Source organism: Podarcis pityusensis, assembly GCF_964106645.2.
Source record: "Podarcis pityusensis genome assembly, chromosome: 1".
Lineage (NCBI taxonomy): Eukaryota > Metazoa > Chordata > Lepidosauria > Squamata > Lacertidae > Podarcis > Podarcis pityusensis.
Window position 1 is genome coordinate 71,694,395 of NC_138028.1, and position 20,624 is coordinate 71,715,018.

The 20,624-nt window shown below is 40.6% G+C and overlaps 1 protein-coding gene across 4 annotated transcripts in view; it reads right to left on the reverse strand.

Annotated features, from left to right (window-relative positions):
- LOC308459808 (uncharacterized protein) overlaps positions 1 to 18,507 on the reverse strand; it is a 69,057-nt gene extending 50,550 nt beyond the window's left edge. For 2 of the 4 annotated variants that reach the window (XR_013978326.1, XR_013978329.1), the window contains exon 1: positions 16,560 to 18,507. Coding sequence is in view for 1 of the 4 variants with exons in the window: in XM_080975518.1 (XP_080831644.1) it covers positions 15,802 to 15,829 (28 nt within the window). In the remaining 3 variants the exon portion in view is untranslated. Of the gene's footprint in view, positions 1 to 15,801 lie in introns of all 4 variants that reach the window. The other 2 variants (XR_013978327.1, XM_080975518.1) reach the window with 1 other exon arrangement.
- Between the last annotated feature and the right edge of the window lie 2,117 nt (positions 18,508 to 20,624).

Sequence of the window (20,624 nt, forward strand, 5' to 3'; positions counted from 1 at the left end):
AGGCAAATCCTTACTTTCCTTTATATTACAACTTATGCTCCTGAGAGATCATTGCCCTCTGTACAGACCCTTCGGGCTGTTATGAGTACTGGAGGGAGCAGTCTTGGTAGTTCCACCTCCCTCAGAAGTTCAGGTAGGGGTGGCCTGGGAGAGGGCATACTCTGTAGCAATGCCTAAATCAGCATTGCTTCTGTGAGGAGGAAATGCCACAATTTAGGCCAGGCTTCCTCAAACTCGGCCCTCCAGATGTTTTGAGACTACAATTCCCATCATCCCTGACCACTGGTCCTGCTAGCTAGGGATCATGGGAGTTGTAGGCCAAAAACATCTGGAGGGCCGAGTTTGAGGAAGCCTGGCCTAAATTGTGGCATTTCCTCAGAGAAGTGTGTGTAGCACCTTCACTATACTGTTTTGCTGTTTTGGGTGGATGCTGCAGCGACATTTCTTTACCTTGGCCTTTGACACCCGAGGGCCCATCCTATTCCTGTGACTATCTGTTTTAGCTGTTTTCAGTTGGTGTAACTGCTTTGACAAATGTGTTGGCTTCCTTCCGCAAACCTACACACTGAACTCAACTCCTTTCACTGCTCCTTTCTGTACTTTTTTTTTTGTGGAATAATAATTGCTCTGGTTAAAACACGATATACCCTGTCACATGACTATAACTGAGCTAGTCGGCAAAAGTAATTTTATGTATCAATTATTTAAACAGAATCTGTGATTATCCATTGGAGCAATGTGAGGGGTTGTTTTTTTATTTTTTTGCATAGAATAAGTCTTTTCTTTTTAGGGAATTGCAGCATGATAAATAAATGAATAAAGACTTGTAGCAGTGTATATCTCTGTGAAGAAAGCACTTCTGCTGTGGGAGCATGCCTATCAGAAAACTTAGAAATCACAATATTCCCAAAGGTCCTACTGTTCTGTATTAAAAAATAACTAAAGACTCCAGATGTATGTTTCCTTCCAATACATAAAATGCATTTTATGCAACAATGCCTGAGATGAGAAACTGGCTTGGCAGAGCTTACAACTATTCCACATTACTTCTTTTCATAGGGCTGCTGCTGCTACAGCAAAGCAGATTTACAGGCTATTGTGGGTGTCACAGCGTTTTGCTTGGATTAAAATTCATGACAAATCTTGCTTGCATAAATAAATCAAAGAGGCAAAAGTAAAGTTTAAACACCCATACACAGCAGCTGACATTATGCCAAAGAAGATGCATAGCACAATTTCAAATTTGCTACATAATTCAGTAATTGAGAAGAAAATTTGCCATACTGAATGAATTATGAGAGTCAACACTATTACACACAGCACAGGGTGTATATACAAGTTAGTTCACGCCCCACCTCTATTACATAGCATACTTTAACTTGGGAGCTACAGACTATGGATAATTAGAAAACACAATCCAGTTGATAACATGTATGTAGCTGATTTTTGCTACACATACATAAACTTCATATTCATAAAATTTCATTTAGTCCACAGCCCCAAAGCAGCATTCAAGTCAATTTCATGGAGATCAGATGTAAATATCAGTGTTTAATCAAGTTTCTAGCCCATATGGAGATACCTTTGGGGGGGAAGTGGTGAAGGTGTGTGCTATGTTTCTGGATCAAAGAGTAAATTAAGAAGTACAATAATGTGCAATATTAATTATGTTTTCATTAGTCCTTTTAGGCCATCTTAAAGATTTTTAAAGAATTGTCCCAGTTTTGTTCTAAATTGGCAATCCAAAAATACAGAAACTGCTGTTGCATATGTTCACCAGCTATGTGTTCATATTACTATGGTCATACAAACTATTTATTTATTTACAGATATTTCTATACTACCAACATTAAAAAAGAAAGAAAGTTTCTCATCCCTCTTTATTAAAGGCTTGATGAAGAAACAATAACATTATGAAAACTCAGTGTTTGATCGGGACAATAAATGAACATCCACATAATTTTACATGGTGGCGCAGAAATTATCAGTCACCTGGATCCAATAACAAATTGTGGAAATTAATTAAGAACACTGAACAATCTATTCCAAGCATAGTTGCAGTACCCACAAATGGAATGATCACATAAGAGCCCTGCTTTCTCCTCCAGTGAAAGCATTATTATAGGATATAGGAGGTCTGTGTGTGCCTCCTTAATTCCTCTCCAGCTTTCCTGTGTGATGCAAGCTACTTGAAGTCTAGAGAGCTCAAGCTCTTGTTAATAATGTATTAGCTCTCCAATTACAAACATTCTTTTTTAGTCTGGTATTTTAACTTTATCTCGACTAGTGGACCAAAAGCTTCATTCTCTTTCTTGGCATATTTGTATTAGGGAGCATGCATTACCAAAAAATGACCAGTTTTCAATATAATTTGTTAAATTTCTGAAATTTGGCCATGTTAATGTGCCTCAGATGGTCTCAAACCTGACTTGCATTCCTTGAGCATTAGTTATATTCAGGGTAAACTATTATACAAAATATTGCACAACTGCCCTTAATCAAGACCCATCATCTGCTGACCTAGGTGACGTAGCATAAAATTCTCTCCCCCAAAAAAACCTTTTGATGTGGGCAATTTACAGAATAACAAATGTTGACGATGTAGCAGCTCATGAGCAACTCTAGGCCATGTGTTTTGAAACTGACCTGTTATCAATCCTGTCACAGGTAAAATCTATTTAATCTAATCTTTGAAACTGGAAATCACACTCAGTCACCTGATTTGTGGAAAACATGCCTGTGGGCTAAACTGCCAGACCTTCAGCATTAGCAAAGTCTTTTGGAAGTTACAGTCTGCACATAAAATGGATGTCATGGACTGGCTGGATGCAGAGGAGTAGTGAGAGGCACCAGCTGGGGAACCCCCAGGGGAAGAAGGCTCAGAGCCAGGAGAATGGTCAGGGAGAAGGAGCAGGCCGGGAGGAGGAGGAGGTGTCAGAAGCAGAAGCGGTGACAGGGTTTGGTGAACAGGAAGAGGCTATGGCAGAGCACAGTTCAGACTCTGAGGCAGAAGCAGAAGCTGAAACCAGGGAGCCTCCCCCTCTTGCTGCAGCCAGCTCCCCTCCACCCTGGTCTCCTAGAACATGTAGAGAAATGAAACGAGTATAACAGGGTGGGGGCGTAGATGCAGCCTGAGATTGTGGCACCTCCTGGTAGGGCTAGGGCAGGGACACCCTGGCCTAAAATTATGGGGAGCAACTGCCAGCCAATGAAGATAATCAGGACCGGATTTAGGTTTGATGAGGCCCTAAGCTACTGAAGGTCATGGGGCCCTTTAGATGTCCAGCTGTCCTTTGTCAACAACAAATTGTTGCTGTTTTTTGTGTTGAATATATGCTATATGGTAATTTATGGACCTAATAGGTATCTAAAGCCACTTGCACATGCAGAATATATTGAAATGAGCAAACCAGTGATATTTTAGGGATCAGACTAGCAGGCCGGGCCCATTACTTACATCACAGGAGCCTACACAGCACAAAACACTGTTGCTGTATATAGGTTTTATTTTATTTGTTTTTTATGCAATATTTTGGAAATGTACATCCAGGGGTTTTTTTCTTTAAATTTTTTGGGGGCCCCAAGAGAGTGGGGCCCTAAGCTATAACTTGTTTAGCTTATACGTAAATCCGGCACTGAAGATAATACTGAGCTAAATGAACCAATGGCTTGGTATAAGGCAGCTGATTCAGATGGGCAGGGTAATGAATAGAATAGAATAGAATAGCAGAAGTTATTTTCAAAAAATGGCCCACATCCATCAAAGTACATATTCTATAGGAGGGAAAATACAGAAAATTTCAGTGCGACCACTTCCACAAGAAGTACACCATAGCAGAATCACACTGAATCATAGAATCATAGAATCATAGAGTTGGAAGAGACCACAAGGGCCATCGAGTCCAACCCCCTGCCAAGCAGGAAACACCATCAGAGCACTCTGCACATTGAACGTGCAGCTTTCAGTGTTGGAGGAAGTATGTGGCTTGCAAGCTTCCTATACACATCAGTTGCAGGTAGGTAGCCATGTTGGTCTGCCATAGTCGAAACATCTGAAGAAGTGTGCATGCGTACGAAAGCTCATACCAATAACTAATTTGGTTGGTCTCTAAGGTGCTACTGGAAGGAATTTTTTTATACACATCAGGTTAGCCACTGTATGGACAGGATGCTGGACTAGATGATCCCAATCCACCAGGTCTCTTCTTATGTGCCACAAGACCGTGCGATCAACCTAAGGGCCATGTCTGTCCATTAATTAACACTACCAACTTAGTTAGAGGGTATGGGGACACCACCCACCACATCTGTGAAGCTTCAACCTACTCATGTGTATATTAACTCATGCCTTGGAATAGCCATCAGCAATCTGCATTGTGCAGACAGGGCTATGTTTGAGAGAAATAATGGATGGATACAAATCCTACATTAAAAAAAACAAAAACACAAAGACAAAAAAGAATCCTTTGAATAAACATTTTAACCTCCCTGGACACTCCATCAGAAACTCAGAGTAGCTATCCACGGGAAAATCAATGCTTGTAGATATATGGAGCGTGAGATGGCAGAATAGGAATTAATTTTAAAAATTGGCTGTGTCAATCAAAGCCTAACCCAGGGACTATGGTTTCCTCTTGCATTATAATAGCTGGAAGGAGCACTGCTGATTTTGTAACTCAATGTTTGCAAAGTAGACTTTGCAGCTTGGGTAACTGTCCCTTTAAAAACTGAAAAGGACCCCACCCCCTGCCACCCCCCCACCCCAATATTCAGCTTTCACTTCTAGGGCAGTATCTGTTGAATTACATAATCACCTATGAAAGCTCATGCTCTTTCAGTAAAATTTTTAGTCTTAAAAATTCAAGTACCCTAAGTTATTAAATCATAAAACAGTTTCAGAAGCAAATGATTTCATGGTAATGCAACCTAGCATATTGGAAATTGACAATATGCAAGTCATTTGGGTCATTTCTTGAAAATAACTGAATAATAATAATTTTATTATTTATACTCTGCCCACCTGAAACAGCTGCCTTATACCAAGCCAGCCCATTGGTTCATTTAGCTCAGAATTATATTCGTTGGCTCCCCAGCATTTCAGGCCAGGGTCTTCTTCCCCCAGCCCTACCTGGAGGTGCCAGGGATTGAATAGTGGACCATCTGAATGCAAACAGGTACCCTGAAACTGAACTCTGCCCCTTTTCTCTGAATGTGCACATTTGTATGCAATTTTGCCTGATAGATACATTTTGTGTGTTATTTTCATTAATATATGCATTTTTATCCACAATCTGCTCCAGCATATGCATTTTTGTAGTCATTATTTGGCTGGGAATAATGAATTTCAAAGGAGCGGTACGCTTCAGCTTGCATATTGTTTCAGAAAGTAAGAATTAGGGAGCTACACCTTTAAATGCAAAGCAAATCAAATTCCTCCCACATCCTTCGCGTCAAGGGATTCTGACTTAAGGTTACCAGACATCCCTGTTTCCCGGGGACAGTCACTGGATTTACAAATCAGTCCCCATACAAAATCCACTGAAGTTTAAAAGTGTCCCCGGATTCATTGGAAAAAATCTGGTAACCTTATTCTGACTTCCACTTGTTTAACAGCAGCAACACCAAAATGGGTACTTCCCCCTCCTTTAAATTACGGTACATTGTTGAAACAAAGAAACTTGGGGGAGGGAGCTAGGAAAAGTTCTGTATGAAAGGATAGCAAGCATAGTTCTGGTCTGGAAAACAAATTCCTGAGCTAAGTGAGCTCTTAGAAGTGCCCCATTCCTTAATTCGTAGGGTACATCATATGCCCTACCGAACCACTGTTTCGTACCTGGCTCACATTCACACAGAAGCCCCCAAAGAATTCCATAGAAAAGAGTCAAATAAAGCAGCACAATCCCCAAACCGAGGGCTGAACATCAGTAAGCAGCTGTGATATGCACAAGATGGCAGAGCACTTGCCTGGTACTAATGAACAATGTTTCCAACAGCATTGATTCCCTGGGATGATGCATAGCCACTGAGAGTTTATAAAGTAATGGTGTGCACAGTGTGTAAATTGGAACAAAAATGTACAGTTTTCAGCCTGCCTGATGCCAATTGCTTATTTTGGACAGCATGACTGTGATTATTTTTCTGTTTCCGTGCTATGTCAGCTCACCTAGGTAGAATGAGCAGACTCAATTTCACTGAAAGTAATGGAGTGCGATTAGCTAGAATTATTTCCACTGGGCTGAATTTGTGCACCCCTTCTGTTAGGAGAATAGAAGTAAACAATGAGGCACCTTCCCTGAAACCCAAGAAGCTTCATACTACTTACCTCTTCATAAAGATAACATTTTCTTTCCAGCCATGCTCAATTAACTTATCCAAGAACTGATCCAGTCAGAAAACAAGTTCATTTAAGTGAGTTAAACTGGGCATCTGTTGGGGGGGGGGACCCTGATTACCCAAAGTCTCCTTTCACCAGGAGGAAATGAAATGTTCTCTCTCCACATTTTAAAACATATGCCACTTAAAGTGCATGTTTGTGTTTCTCTATGAACAGGGAAGTTTGTATGCAATAAAAAAACTGACTTTAAAGATGTAATACCCTGAGCACCCAGCACTGTGCTAAATGAGCCAACATTTCCCAGCAGATATATTTTTCTGAGAAAATTTCTGAAGTCTTTCTTTTTCTTAGCCACTAGAAAAAGAAGATGATATCACAATTGTTTCTTAATTATTATCCACCATTTTGTGATGGTCACCATCTCTCAACCTTTCCAACCCCAGGCCCTATCAATGTCCTGGATCAACACTGGGGTCTGATACATTTAAAGTAGTATCACACCCCTTTAAACAGTAATGGCTTCCACCAAAGAATCCTGGGAAATGTAGTTTGTTATGGGTGCTAATAATTGTTAGGAGAAGCCTACTCCCCTCACAGAACTACAATTCCCAGAGTTCCATGGAAAGAGGGACTGACTGTTAAACCACTCTGGCCCAAAACACAGAAGACATAATTGCACACCTTGGAAAAGATACACCAGATCAAAATAAATAATGTTAGTGTCTAGCGTACTGAGTTTTGTGTAGCTGGCATAAGAAACAATCTTAAATTTGTATTCATTTAAAAAATAAGTCATATAAAAATCACCATGTGAAGAAATTGCCACTCTTTCTTTCTTTCTTTCTTTCTTTCTTTCTTTCTTTCTTTCTTTCTTTCTATAAGGGCAGATTATTAGTCTCACAAATGACCTATCTCTGCTTACTCCCTACAACAGGGGTGTCTAACTCAAATTCATCGGGGGCCGCATCAGCTGTTTGGTCACCCTCAAAGGGCCGGTTGTATCTGTAGGACTTACAGTACAGGAGAGAAGGGTTCAGGCAGCCGTTGGATCTGTCACATCACAGGATAGCATGCGCTCAGTATAAAAACAAGTGGAGGTTTCCTGAATGCATATAAAGTGGAGGTTTCCTGTGTAGAACGGCCGGCGCCGCTAGAGGGCAGACGTTCTCTGGCTTGTAGGCTGCCGCGCATGCGCTGAAGAGGCGGCTTTCTTGTGTCAAAAAAAAAAAGCGAGAATAAAAGCTGAAGGCTGGCGGCTGGCGGCGGCTACACGGGCCACATGGCAAGGTCTGGCGGGCCGGATTCAGCCCGCAGGCCTTGTGTTTGACACCCGTGCCCTACAACTATCAGCTTAGCTTAGTAGAGTCGATGCTTTAACAAGGTGCTGTTGATTTCAATGCTGGGCACACAGAGTGTGACTTTGAATTCCTTGCATACTCAAATTGCTATTGCTCATTGCCTGGGACGTTTGCTTTCCACCTTCTGCTTGTTGTTTGGAACCAATGAATCACAAAATAAGTATGCATGCCTAGTTTTCAAAATTATTGCATTTAGAGAATGAGATCCCGATAGCAAAATAGTGAGATTTGTTTGTTTATTAGACTTACAGAATCATGCAACTTTTGAAATGAACATTTTATTAAACATAAAGCGAGAGGCGGCAGAGCTACCCAGACTTTGCGATGTGCTTGCTCGTTCAGTATCAGTGTACTACATGGAGTTTTTCTCTCCTGTCAAATACTGGATGGCACCAGCTGTTGGGCAGTTTGGTTCCCAGGGGCGCAAAAGGGCCTCTCAGCAGCATGAGCTAGCTGAGTTGCCACTGACTGCCCTCCTTAGTAGGGCCCTGGGTAGCCATTTTAGCAGTGGTGGGCAGCAGTGCACCTTTTGAATGTAAGCCAAGCTTAGTTGCTATCTGTGGCGTCTACCTACCATGTCCACTTACTCTTGATGGTTCAGTGGCATTACAGGCCAGCGCCACCTCCCCCAGCACCACTTGACGAGGAACACTCACTGCAGAGGGTTTCCCAGCCAATTGGAGGGAGTCTTTGAGAGCCCTGATGTGTTCATCTGTTATTATACCCACTGAACAGACCAGAGGAGAGGAGTTTTTCTGGTCCACTCCTGGGCAATACCCCTTTTCCCTGGTGTGAGGCCTGATTGGCTGCCACCAGGCAACCAATCCAAGGTCCTGCAGTGCCAACCCTGGAGCCCAGTTAGCTCCCTTCCTCTCACACGCCAAAGCACAACGAGACCCACTATGGATTACCAAACGGTTGCATGCTTCCAAACCTATACACGCCTAAACTTAGACGGTCCACAAATCGTCCATTTGCAAGTAATAAAGGAAAATTAGCTAATAATCTGTGACAGTATGTGAACAATTGCTGCTAATCTAAGTTGTGCATAGGCAACAGACACCAATTTGTAAACTACCCAAAGCCCAAAAGCTTTTTAAGTATTTCCAGTCCTGGTGAATTTCAATGTGCCACATTAAGGTACAATATAGACAGAGGGAAAAGGGAGCAAACCAATCTATTGGAAAAAGCAGGCACGCAAGAAGTTTTCTAATGCCACTATGAAATCCAGATTCTGAAATGTTGAAAGAAGGGGAGAAAATACCCAGAAAGGATTCAATAATAGGCTTACATTAAACTAAATAAAATCATTTTGAAATGACTGAAGAGAAATAGTGTACAGGGGGGGAGAAACGCCCTTGGGTCTGCAGTCTGTTTATGCACTGCATATTATACCTTTTCATCACAATTACCTAAAGTGGTACATTTGTATTTCTGTAATGTATGGAATTCATTACATAGTTTTGCAATGAAATTATCACACTGTGGCTGGGACATCTGCACCCTGTCATGTATCATTCTATTCATTTCTAGTTAATTTAATCTTAATATCTGCCTACATGACAAGACAGATGTTCAGCTATACTGGAGCTTCTATAGTTTCTGCCTGGAAGAAACTTTCAGACATTGCAAGAAATGACATATTTCATGCAAACACCTTATGGGCTTCAAAATATGTTTTTTGTTCAGCATTTTCTGTTCAATTAGCAGTCGCAGTCATAAAAATCAATGCATACCAATGAATTCTTAAATAATATTGACCTGAATGTCCTTTTCTCTCATTTATATTGAATTGATTTCTATAAAAAAATAAACTTTTAATAGCATACTGAATGTGAGGAAATATCAAGTATTGTCGCTCAGAGAAATTAACCTAGAGCTTTCTTATGCTGTCATTAATTTTGATCTCTACTTTTATATCAGACCATTAGCAGGTGAAATGACTGGCAGTTGCCTATAATGACGCATATCAAGGGTCTGAAATGACAAGGTGCTAAACACATGATTTTGACCCAGTGAAAATATTACATATGAGCTTAGCATTAGCAGAAGAGTAATTCCATTTCTGTGTGTACTGAAATGGCAACAGCAATGCTACCATATTAAATTGCCAAGAGAGCTACTAATTAATGGAATAAAGAGAGCAATATATTTATATATATATTAGTGAATCAAGGTGCTTAGGAGCCAAATTATTAGGTGGTAATTGTAGTAGTAATTAACAATAATAATAATAATAATAATAATAATAATAATAATAATAATAATTTATTATCACATCTAATATATTGGACATTTCTGCACCACAGCATGCCCCAAACATATTCTAGTTTTTTTCCATACTACTCTGAAATCTCCACAAGTCACTCATCAGTGGCAATAGTGAAAAATCCATCTGCACACAACAGATTGCAGAGCTTTGCTGCAGGGAAGATATCTGTGCTGATGTTTACCTCCTTTGTTCTGTGTTCTTTAAATATATCTGGATAGATCTGCACAATGTTGCATTAGAACGAGAGAGCAAAGATGAGCAGAAAGCATATTCATAGCTTCTGCCAATCTCCCTGTCTTCCTTTAGCATGTCTTTCACTATGTCGTCCGATGGCCCAATCTCCCCCTTGGTGGTTTCTTGCTTCTAACGTATTTACACAAGCCTTGCTATTAACCTTACTGTTTTTAGAAATGTGTTCCTAAAATTATGTTTTTGCATGTCAACTTATATTTGTTTTGATCTGGTTTTGTGCTCCATTTTGTTCTCCATTTCTGCAGAACTTACTTTTAAAAAAATGAAAGGTTCTGGTCTTGGATTGTGCTAATTAACCATACCAGAATCTGTTGGACTTGTTGGTACCTTTCCTGATCTGTTGCATACATTTTACCTGAACTTCTATTACTATGGTTGTAAACGACCTCCAAGTGTTTTGGGAAATATCTGACCCTTGGCTGAATATATTTTAGACTTCTAGATATGCTTTATGCAAATTTCATTGCAGCTTGACATTACAGCTTTTATGTTCCAATGTTCCAAAAAACATTGCAGCTTTTGATTCCAAAAGGTTTATACAACTTTGAAGATGGATTTGCTTAAAACAACAGTACTCTCACGCATATAAAGACTGTGGAGAGGTTATCCAGTTTCTTAGCAATTATAAGGAGAATTTTCTGAAAATTCTTGAAAAGCATTGACAACATAACAGGCTATTGTTTTCTTCAGTGTTTTTCAGAACTGAGCCCTCGAATATTCCTACTCCAAGAATAAAAGGTAAAGGGACCCCTGACCATTAGGTTCAGTCGTGACTGACTCTGGGGTTGCGGCGCTCATCTTGCTTTATTGGCCGAGGGAGCTGGCGTACAGCTTCCGGGTCATGTGGCCAGCATGACTAAGCCACTTCTGGTGAACCAGAGCAGTGCACGGAAACGCCGTTTACCTTCCCGCCGGAGTGGTACCTATTTATCTACTTGCACTTTGACATGCTTTCGAACTGCTAGGTGGGCAGGAGCTGGGACCAACCAACGGGAGCTTACCCCGTCACGGGGATTCGTACCGCCGACCTTCTGATCAGCAAGTCCTAGGCTCTGTGGTTTAACCCACAGCGCCACCAGTGTCCCTCCAAGAATATTTCCCAGTAATTCTAAGATATATACATTGTACCATAGAAAGACAGATTACAGTAATGTAATCCTTTAGAATCCTTGTCTCTACTTCTTCTGTCTTACCTACTCTCTCAAATGTCTTCTTTGTCTTTGTCTTTGCATTTACTTGAACTTTTAGGGAATTAAACAATATTTAGCTTATTTTAAAGCAGTGTTTTGGGTGGAGGAAGTGAGGAGGAAAATGTGATGTTTATCAACTCAGCTGAATCCCTGGTTGTTTAGGGGTATTCCATATCTCCAGCAGTGGTGGAACTTGGGGTCTTAAATTTCCGTTGCACCCTGCATGATGCCAAAATTCTCACCTGCACCATTGTTGCAGCGCCCCCTATGGCACACCCAAGGCTACATGCCTAGTCTTCTTCTTTGGTGATCACTCATAACATTGTCTTCCATACACATGGTTTTAACAGTGAGTCTCTAAGTGACTGTAGAGGCCAATTCTGAATCCACATGTCCTTTCACAGTGGGGACATAGGTTTCCAGGTGGGAGTTGATAACGGTGAGGTTTTGCCAAGCATGCCTTCTTCTTAGCATGTTTCTCCCTTTCATCCTGAGTTTGAGCGTCTTCAAAGCTCATGACACCTTTGGTAAAGGCTATTTTCCAATTGGAGCGCTCGCAGGCCAGTGTTTCCCAGTTGTCGGCATTTATACTACATTTTTTTAGATTTGTCTTGAGAGACTGAATCAGTTGAAGTCACTAAAATTTGCCTCTGTCTCCAGGATGCCTTTCCAAAGTGACTTAAAATCTCAAGTTTCACATGTGCTGGAAAAGAAAAGGGCCCCCTGTCCCACGTTTTCACTATCACAGGTAGCAGAAAAGTATCTGGCTCCCACTCACTACTTTGACTGTGTCTGAATTAAAGTCACTATAGGCTTATTCACAAGTTTCACTGAACATAGGTACAAGCTGTTTCTACCCATGAACAAGCTGTTGTGTGAATGATTATACACTTGTTGATTTGTGAAGCTCAACTATTGTGCATACAGTTACACAGACACGAGCAACTGCACAAGCATATAGTTCAGCTGTTTGTGTACACAAGTACAGAGGTTGTTCGCTCACTGAATGCAATGTGTGAATACCCCAAATGATTCTCTGAGTTGCTCTTCTGTCAGCCTTAATTAAGGACTATATTGTAGTCAGGCAAACAACAGTCAGCCATTACTGTTTGTCAAGCAAAAGTCTCTGGTTTTGATTTTGATTCCTCATTGGGAAAGTATATAAGGACGACTGTAACAGAATTAAGTTAAATTCCAGTACCAAATGGCTGAATATTGGTATTATGCCTAATACATTTGAGGGGGTTTAAGTTTCTTAATATGGAATAGATTTATGCTGGCAACAGGCCCAACTCTCTTGAGAGACATAAAACAGTAGCCTCGGCCTTGGGACCTCTTGTGGGTTCTCTAGGATTATTTGTTTACTTAAATCTGTTTGCCTTGACTGTTCTTTAAAACAAAACCCCCCAAAGAAAAGAGAGTTCCTGTCTACGGCTGCTACTTAGGATTCCCACAAAGCACCCAGGAGGGGGAAGCTGGGTTGTTTCATGACAATATATAACAAGATTGTTAAATTAGAAACACATGTGTTGAAGGAAAAGTGAGATAGACTTGGAATGGCAGAGATTTGGTTAAACCAAGACACTGAGCAGAAGAATTAGGACCACAAAGGCATAGAGGCAAATTCAAAATACAAGGGGTGTTGGAATGAGAAATAAAGGAATTTGTTTAATTGTGAACTGGAGAATGTTATGACATTTCTTCTACTCAGTAACTGAACAGAGACCTGTAAGGGTCATACCAATCTTGGGATTTTTTGTACGTTTCTACAGTTTCAGCAGAGGGAAGGGGCCAAGATTCAGCAAGACACACTCTTGAGTATATTTGAGCTTAATTATTTAAAATAAAAATAAAGTCCATCTTAAGAGTGCTTGTTGTATTTAGTTTGTTTTGTGTACTTCATAACACTAATGTCATCTACACTGAATAAACAGGTACTTTTGTTTGAAGAAAAGGGATTTGTGCCATTTCAGATCTTAACACATGGAGCTATTTCAGTGTGTGGAACATGACCCGGCAGGACAGATTTCTGCTTCTGCTTCCCAAGCTGAGTATTGTCTGAATGGAGAGTGATAGCTGGAAGCTGACAATGAACTCGCTGGGCTACCCAAAGCAACACAACATCAGGCAACACAACATCAGCAGTTGGCGTCACTGGGCATCTGACATTGTTCACACACCAGCAGCTGAAACACCATTGACCTCTGACATCAGGCTTGCTGCTGTTGGTTTGGGGATGGGTGGTGTCGGCCTGTCTTCCCTCTTCCTCTGCATCTGATGCAGTGGGGTAGCAATGGCTAATGTGAGCTCCTGGTGTTTTTCTCTTCATACTTGTCTGTCCAAATTCTTCTCATAGTGGGAATTGAACCCAAATGGACAGGCCAAGCAGTGCTAGGTGCTGTTCTTCCTTTTGTTCTCCCTTTGGAGTCAATTTTCACCCTGGGATTGTGGTGAGAGCAAGGAGGAGGAACAGAACCGCTGCTATTGCCGGACTGCCGGTGACCATGTATGCCATGAGGTGGTGCCATGAAAAGAAATGGTGTTTTGTGAACACGAGTGCGTAGGCAGTACCTCATTTCTCTCCTAAATCTTTACATCTTAACCTGAGAGTATCTTGCCCACCTCACACACAAAACATTTCAAGTTTAAGAGGAAAGCTATATGTTATGATTTAATGGTTGAGTAATGGTCAGCTAATGAAATGGGCTGTGGTTGTGCTGAGCTGAATATATAGGGTCTGAGCAGCTGTTGTTTAACCAGGGCCCAAGGGCCTTTTGTAAGGCATGCTGTAAAAGTGCTTTCTAAGTTAGAGATGTCAGTTTTCTCTGCTTGAGTTATTCCTTGCAGACAGTGCAGTGTTTTGTCTTCAGTGATGTCTAGGAGGAAAACATTTGCACTATTTCATAGGCATTCAAAGTTGGTCATGGAGCCCAGATTACAAAATGCAAACTCCAGCTTTATTATTTTGACAGATACATAAAGTAGAAGCGAAGCAGCATGTTTAGTTTTCATTGAAATCAATAGGGCCTAATCACAAGTTAAGCATTTAAGACCCACTGATTTCAGTGGGACTTCTAACATTATCTGGCTATATATTTAAATATCCTTTTTTGGACCCATCAACCTTAACCTGTTTGAGGATTTAAGGAAAAGAAATTAGTATAGCCAGCAATGCATAAAAAGGAGGTGGCTCAGTCAGGTTTTCAGTTGGGTCAGTTACACACACATCAATCTTTTTAACAATCTGATAATGCAGTTGTGTGGGTTTGAATTTGTTTGTATGTGACCAATGTATGGTATCACATATAAAGTAGATCCCACTGTTAAGCCTCTCATTAATAATTCTGAATCCTTTAATTGCCAGTTTAAACATATGAAACTGTCATCAGCTTCAGAGGAATGAAGTGAAACTGAACTCAAATGGTGATTATTTAGAAATTTAAGTATGTGCTCAAATTGGAAACTACTGATTTCAACAGAATAGTTTGAATGCTTTGTACCTAAAGTGAATGCTCGTGTAGCTGTGATAAGGGGACTTGCTAGTCTCTTGAATCAATGACCATCTCCTTGAGTTTTCATGACTTCATCTGAAAGAACTAATGAATGTCTTGTTTTGAAAGATAATGTTTAACAAGTTCTATTCTACTCATTTGTATGCTTAGTAGTTCATCCTCAGTGACACTATCTATGAGTGGTATTCAACTAAGTTTTACTTAGGGCAGACCCATTGAAATAAATGAACATGGATCAGCTATGTCCATTAATTTCAGTGAGTCTACTCTGAGTAAAACGTCACTGAATACCACTCTATACATTCAAGATCACCTTTAATTCCTATGTGAACAACAGTTTAATTCTGGGACAGGGACACTTGTGACTTCTCCGTATTATTTCTGCTCATTTGTTCTTTGTTCCCAAATTTCCTGGGAGCTTAAACACTAAAATCCATAAGCAGCTTACATAAAATATATTCTCTCTCATACACAGATACACACACACACAGAGAGAGAGAGAGAGAGAGAGAGAGAGAGAGAGAGAGAGCGCAAGCCCAGTCTTTATGAAGGGTAGAAAATAATTATATATAAATCAGTTTTGAATTTTGGGATGAATCAGTTTGGGATGTTCACACCCTAATAGGACCAAGATGTCATTTTAGATATGATAATATAAGTACTGAAAATGCCATGGGGTGGGGGGGTGGGGAGAGATGATAAAAGACTGGTGTACAGAACAATTAGTCTGCGCTTGTATCTATGCAACCCACAGATTCACCAGTTAAATATAAACTTCAAGAATAAAGGCAGTGTTCTCATTCAGCTTCCTTCAATTCCGTTGTTGCAGAACTAAGCAATTAAAACAAGAACACTGTTCAGTGCAACTAAATAAGCAACTCACTTTCTCTGCAGCAGGTCCAATCAAACATGAATATGAAATTAAAAAATGGAGGAAAGAGCTATTTAAAGCCCTTGGGGTCAAACTAGATGTGACAGCAACAGTTGTGTGTTTAAACATGGATCTATCAAAACCACATAAAGTTGGTCCAGTTTTAATAGAAAAAGTATTTCATTGTAGCTCAGCTGAGAACAGAGGCTATATACATGAAGGCAAGCCTCATCCGTATGACTCCCTTTGTTGTAAAAACCAGACACCCCTCCAGCTTCTAGAGCCAGCCCTACCATTAGATAGAGATGGCCACCTCAGGTGGAAAATTGAGCTGGCCCTACATTAGGCAGAAAGTGGTGGCTGTGTATGCTATGTGGTGTACTCATGCCCCCAAGGTAGCCCACTTTTCTTAGGTGTGATGATGGATGCTGCCAATCCCCAGTGTTGAAGCGAGCCAACTGCCACTTCTGTTGGCTTCTGTATGTGGAATGGGGCTGCCATCTTGCCTTTTGCCTCAGGCAGCAAAACATCTTGAACCATCCCTGTCTGCTTCTGCAATGTTTAAACACATGCAACCTGCTGCAGTCAAATGTGGAATTTTTTTTTAAGAAATAGAATAAAATGTCTAGCAATTTTTCAGTCGGTTATGACTTAGATCCAAAGTACTGCCAGCAGCAGGAAGCTCATGCAAGGAACCTTTTGTTGTGGAAGTGGGGGGACGATTAACAAAATCAATTCTCCTGGCAAACTGGGAATATCCCCTAACTCGCCTAAGTTTAGGATATTCCACACCTTTCCTCGGCAGAGTTTCTTTTTCTTTGAGAAAAGTAAGTAGCTCACGTAAATGTAAACTAAGCTTTAATAATAAAGAAAATTGTAACAAAATAACATGATGAGAGAAGCTAAATGCAATGTGAGGCAAGTCTGAGACAAGAAAAAAGAAGAGGCAGTTGGTCCCTCGTAACTGACATTCTTAACTGAACATACTGAAGGGAGAGGCTGATTTGGGAGCAAAACACACAAGTCCCGCCCACCAGACACCAAGCACTCTACTATTCAAATTAGGCCCCAGTGCTACAACAAACTTACAACGTTCCCACCCCCAATTCCCCCTCCAGCCCCATGAACCCTTGAAGATATCTTTTTGGAATGGCAAAGGGGATCCGAAACTGTGTGGGATGGGGGCACAGGGAAGTGCTAGGGAAATGCCCCAAATTGGGCAGAGCCACCAACCTCAAAATAATGGATGCTTGACTCTAGAGGCTGAGTTTAATTCTGCCTTAAACACCCTGCAATCAAATGGGAATACAAAAGCATTGCTTGGTTTCTCCTATGTGTCACCAATGAAACCTATACAAAACAGGGGAGCTGCTATACCAGGGCATTGTGAGAAGTCTCACAACAAGAGAAAAGCTAGGGCAAAGCAGCACAACACCACTAGGAGGGGACAGTCTTACATGGGACAGAGTTTCTTAGCTTTTAATTACATACTGTGTCTAAGAACACAAATTAAGCAGTTAAAGCAAACATAGTTCAGGTTAGGACCAATTAAACACACAAGAGCTGGGGGAAACAAAACAGAGCCTTAACTTTGTGCTGCATACTGTGGTAAATAGTGGTCAAGTCTGCAGATGATTCCAAATAATTCAGAATAGTAAAATACAAAGGAAAGGACTTAGCTCCTGAGTAGCCTGGAAACAGAATGCCAAGCTTGAAAAACAGGAACAAGGCAAATGTCCTTCAGGCAATGAAGGTCAGGGCACATACTGGAGTTGTCACACTGAATTTCCTCAGGGAGACACATTTGACACACCATGTTTTGGTTCTATTTGCTAGTCTGATGTCAAGCTGCCCTGCAACTAGCCCCCAAAGTCCACCAAGATTGGTGTGTGTGTGTGTGTGTGTGAGAGAGAGAGAGAGAGAGAGAGAGAGAGAGAGAGAGAATTGCACAGTGCCTTTCTGATCAAATTTCAGTAGTACACATATTAAATAAAACTATCCATTTGGCAAATACAAACTGTGCCACAGCACAAAATGCCACTTTAAAATTCTTTGCCAAATGCCCTCTGCAGTCTGTTTGTCCAACAGCAGTGGATCCCCACTATCATGTGGTTTGTCCCAATGCCACGGCAGAAATGGAAGGCCAATAAGAAGCCGCTGTCGACATCAAAGCCTCTGTGAACATCTCTCAATATTGCTTAGGTGGTGTACTTCTCTCTGCCATTTTCCCTCTCTTTTCCCCCCATTCCCATCTAATCCTACTGGCTATGGCAGTCCCTTAATTTTGTAAATAATGTAATGAAACCAAATCTGATGTTAATAATGTCACAGACAACCATAAGCAAAGTCCTGTGGGGATACCACAGCTAATTGGATTAAACAGCAGTGTAGATAAGCAAGAGGTGGAGGAAGATAGTGCTGAGAAGCAGCGCCATTCGGGGCAAAAGGGCACCAGACGGTACTAAACTGATTCAGTGAGTGTATTTTCAGAATAAGAGTGTATTTTCATAAGAAGGAGCCTGTTGGATCAGACCAATGACCTATCTAATCCAGCATCCTGTTCTCATAGTGGGCAACCAGATGCCTCCAGGAAACCCGCAAGCAGGATTTGAGCACATAACTATGCTCCATAATTGCTTGGCTGTATCAAATTTACTTTCTTCAAGGCAAACATCAAAATTGGAGAATAGTGGCACAGACCTACAGAACCAAGCTCCTGCTCTCTTTTATGGCTCCACAAAAATGGGAAGGGGAATGGAAGTTTAGTTTCCATCCTGCTCTGTTTCCTGCAAGTTGAGAACTGAAGTCCGCTAGGAGCCTCTCCCAAAACATAGGAAGATGCTCTTAACCCCTTTCTGCCTCTGGGATTTTGACACAATTTTGTATTTTATTGCAAATCTCTGTGGACTGGAGTATTATTCTTCAAACCCTTTTCTCCTAAGCAGTTGGCAACAGCTTTAACATTAGCTCTTAAAAATAAAATACACGTTATTTTAACTATTTTAAGTTGCTGTTTATTTCATTTATTTGTTCTAAATATTTGTTCCAAATATCCAAAGCAGTGTACAAAAAGTAAAGCACATGTTAAGACAATGAAAAACAAATTAAACAAAGCTAAGTACAGAGATTCAATTCATCACACAGTATGTGGCAGTAGTAGGCAGTTGTTATTGACCATGGGGCAACTATATGTCATTTTGAAAGCCTCCATTATTTTTATAAACACAACCACTCCAATCTGCTGCTGTGTCTGCATTTAGAGACCCTGTTCCAATATGTGTTCAGTACTGTCCAAACTGTCACTGTTCTTCATCTGTTCAGCTTAGCTGCAAGGAGCCAGAGTCTGGGACACATTTCTCCTGCCCTACAGATAATCAGAAATGTTCTGTGGCGTTTATGTGATAGTACAAGAGCATTGCTTGTACAGTCAAGGATGCTGAGGTTGAGTTCTTTCCATCACTACAGCCATTTGCAGGAAAGGTGGAATCAATTCATGTGTGGAGCGTATGCATAAATATTAGTTCCTCTGGAACAGGGTGTCACCAGGCAGCTGAGATAAAGGCTGCCATCCTATAACTATATTTACCTGGAAGTAAGCTCCATTGAGCTCAATAGGATGTACTTACGAGTGAAAATTGATACACAATTGCATTTAAGCCCTGGTCTGCAAATGGAAACTTTATATTTAAACAAACTTAAGTTTGGTTGTTCTTAAAAAAAAACACACTAAAACATACAATGGCATTTTTGGCTAGTAACTCACATTTAGATTCCCAGTTTAAAAAAAAATTTTAGGGAAATGTACCTAGTTGTTTTCTTATTACAATACGGCTCCTTTTGTTCACTGTTCCATGTTTTTCTTGGAATGCACTAAAGTGGAATGTTTTAAATTATGAGGTTTTACTTCAGGCTGTCCAATATCTACTAAATATCCATCATCTCATTCTGAAATTGGGAAGCAGCAAATGTACTCTGGTAGCCAACAAAGCGCACATTTTTTTATTCCAGAAAAGTGCCCTTCTGTTCTGAATTTACTGCAAAGTGTTCCACAGACGGGGGGGATCCTCTACCAACCCCAGGTTTCGTTCTTTATAATGTAACTCTCTATTCAAACAATCTAGCTTTACATAATATAAACTGTGGGGAAAGTTTTCTTCTTCTATAATACATAGTAGCAGTTGCTAAGCTTTAGCTGATCTAACACCAGGCTCTTTTGTTTATTACCAGTAAAAATGAAACTATGGAGCAAATGAAGGCATAAGATACCATGGTGAATATAAATCAGAGTCATATTGTAGGCTCTAATTATGAACAGATTTGGAAATGTGAGGCAAAAATTAGATTAAAGGGCTATAGATATCATTCCTACCACTGGAATCTGCAGCGTTATTTCCATGCCCCCCCCCCTTGAGTCCCAGCCACAACTATCACCATTGTTAGCTACATATGCAGGCTATATTAGTACAGAACATGTACTGAGAGAAACATAAATAGTGATGCAAGAATCTCATTATGAACCTAATAAGCATCTTCCTGTTGGAATGATTCTAATTTGAGACATGTGAAGCTCCGGAAGCCCTGCCACATAATTCCTTTGCTTAATGACAGGGAGAAAGTCTAGTAAGCTGAGGTATGGAGTTGGGACTTGGAAGTTGTAGGGTCAAAAAACAAACAAAACAGGTCTGCTATCAGCACCATATATGATCCTCAGCAAGACAAATGTTCCATTTATCCTCTGTTTCTGTGCACACAAAATGTTCAGCAGGTAGCAGACTTATGAAATCTTTCCAAACCTTCTCTGGCTCTGCACAGTGCCCCAAACCTCTTCTTTTTTT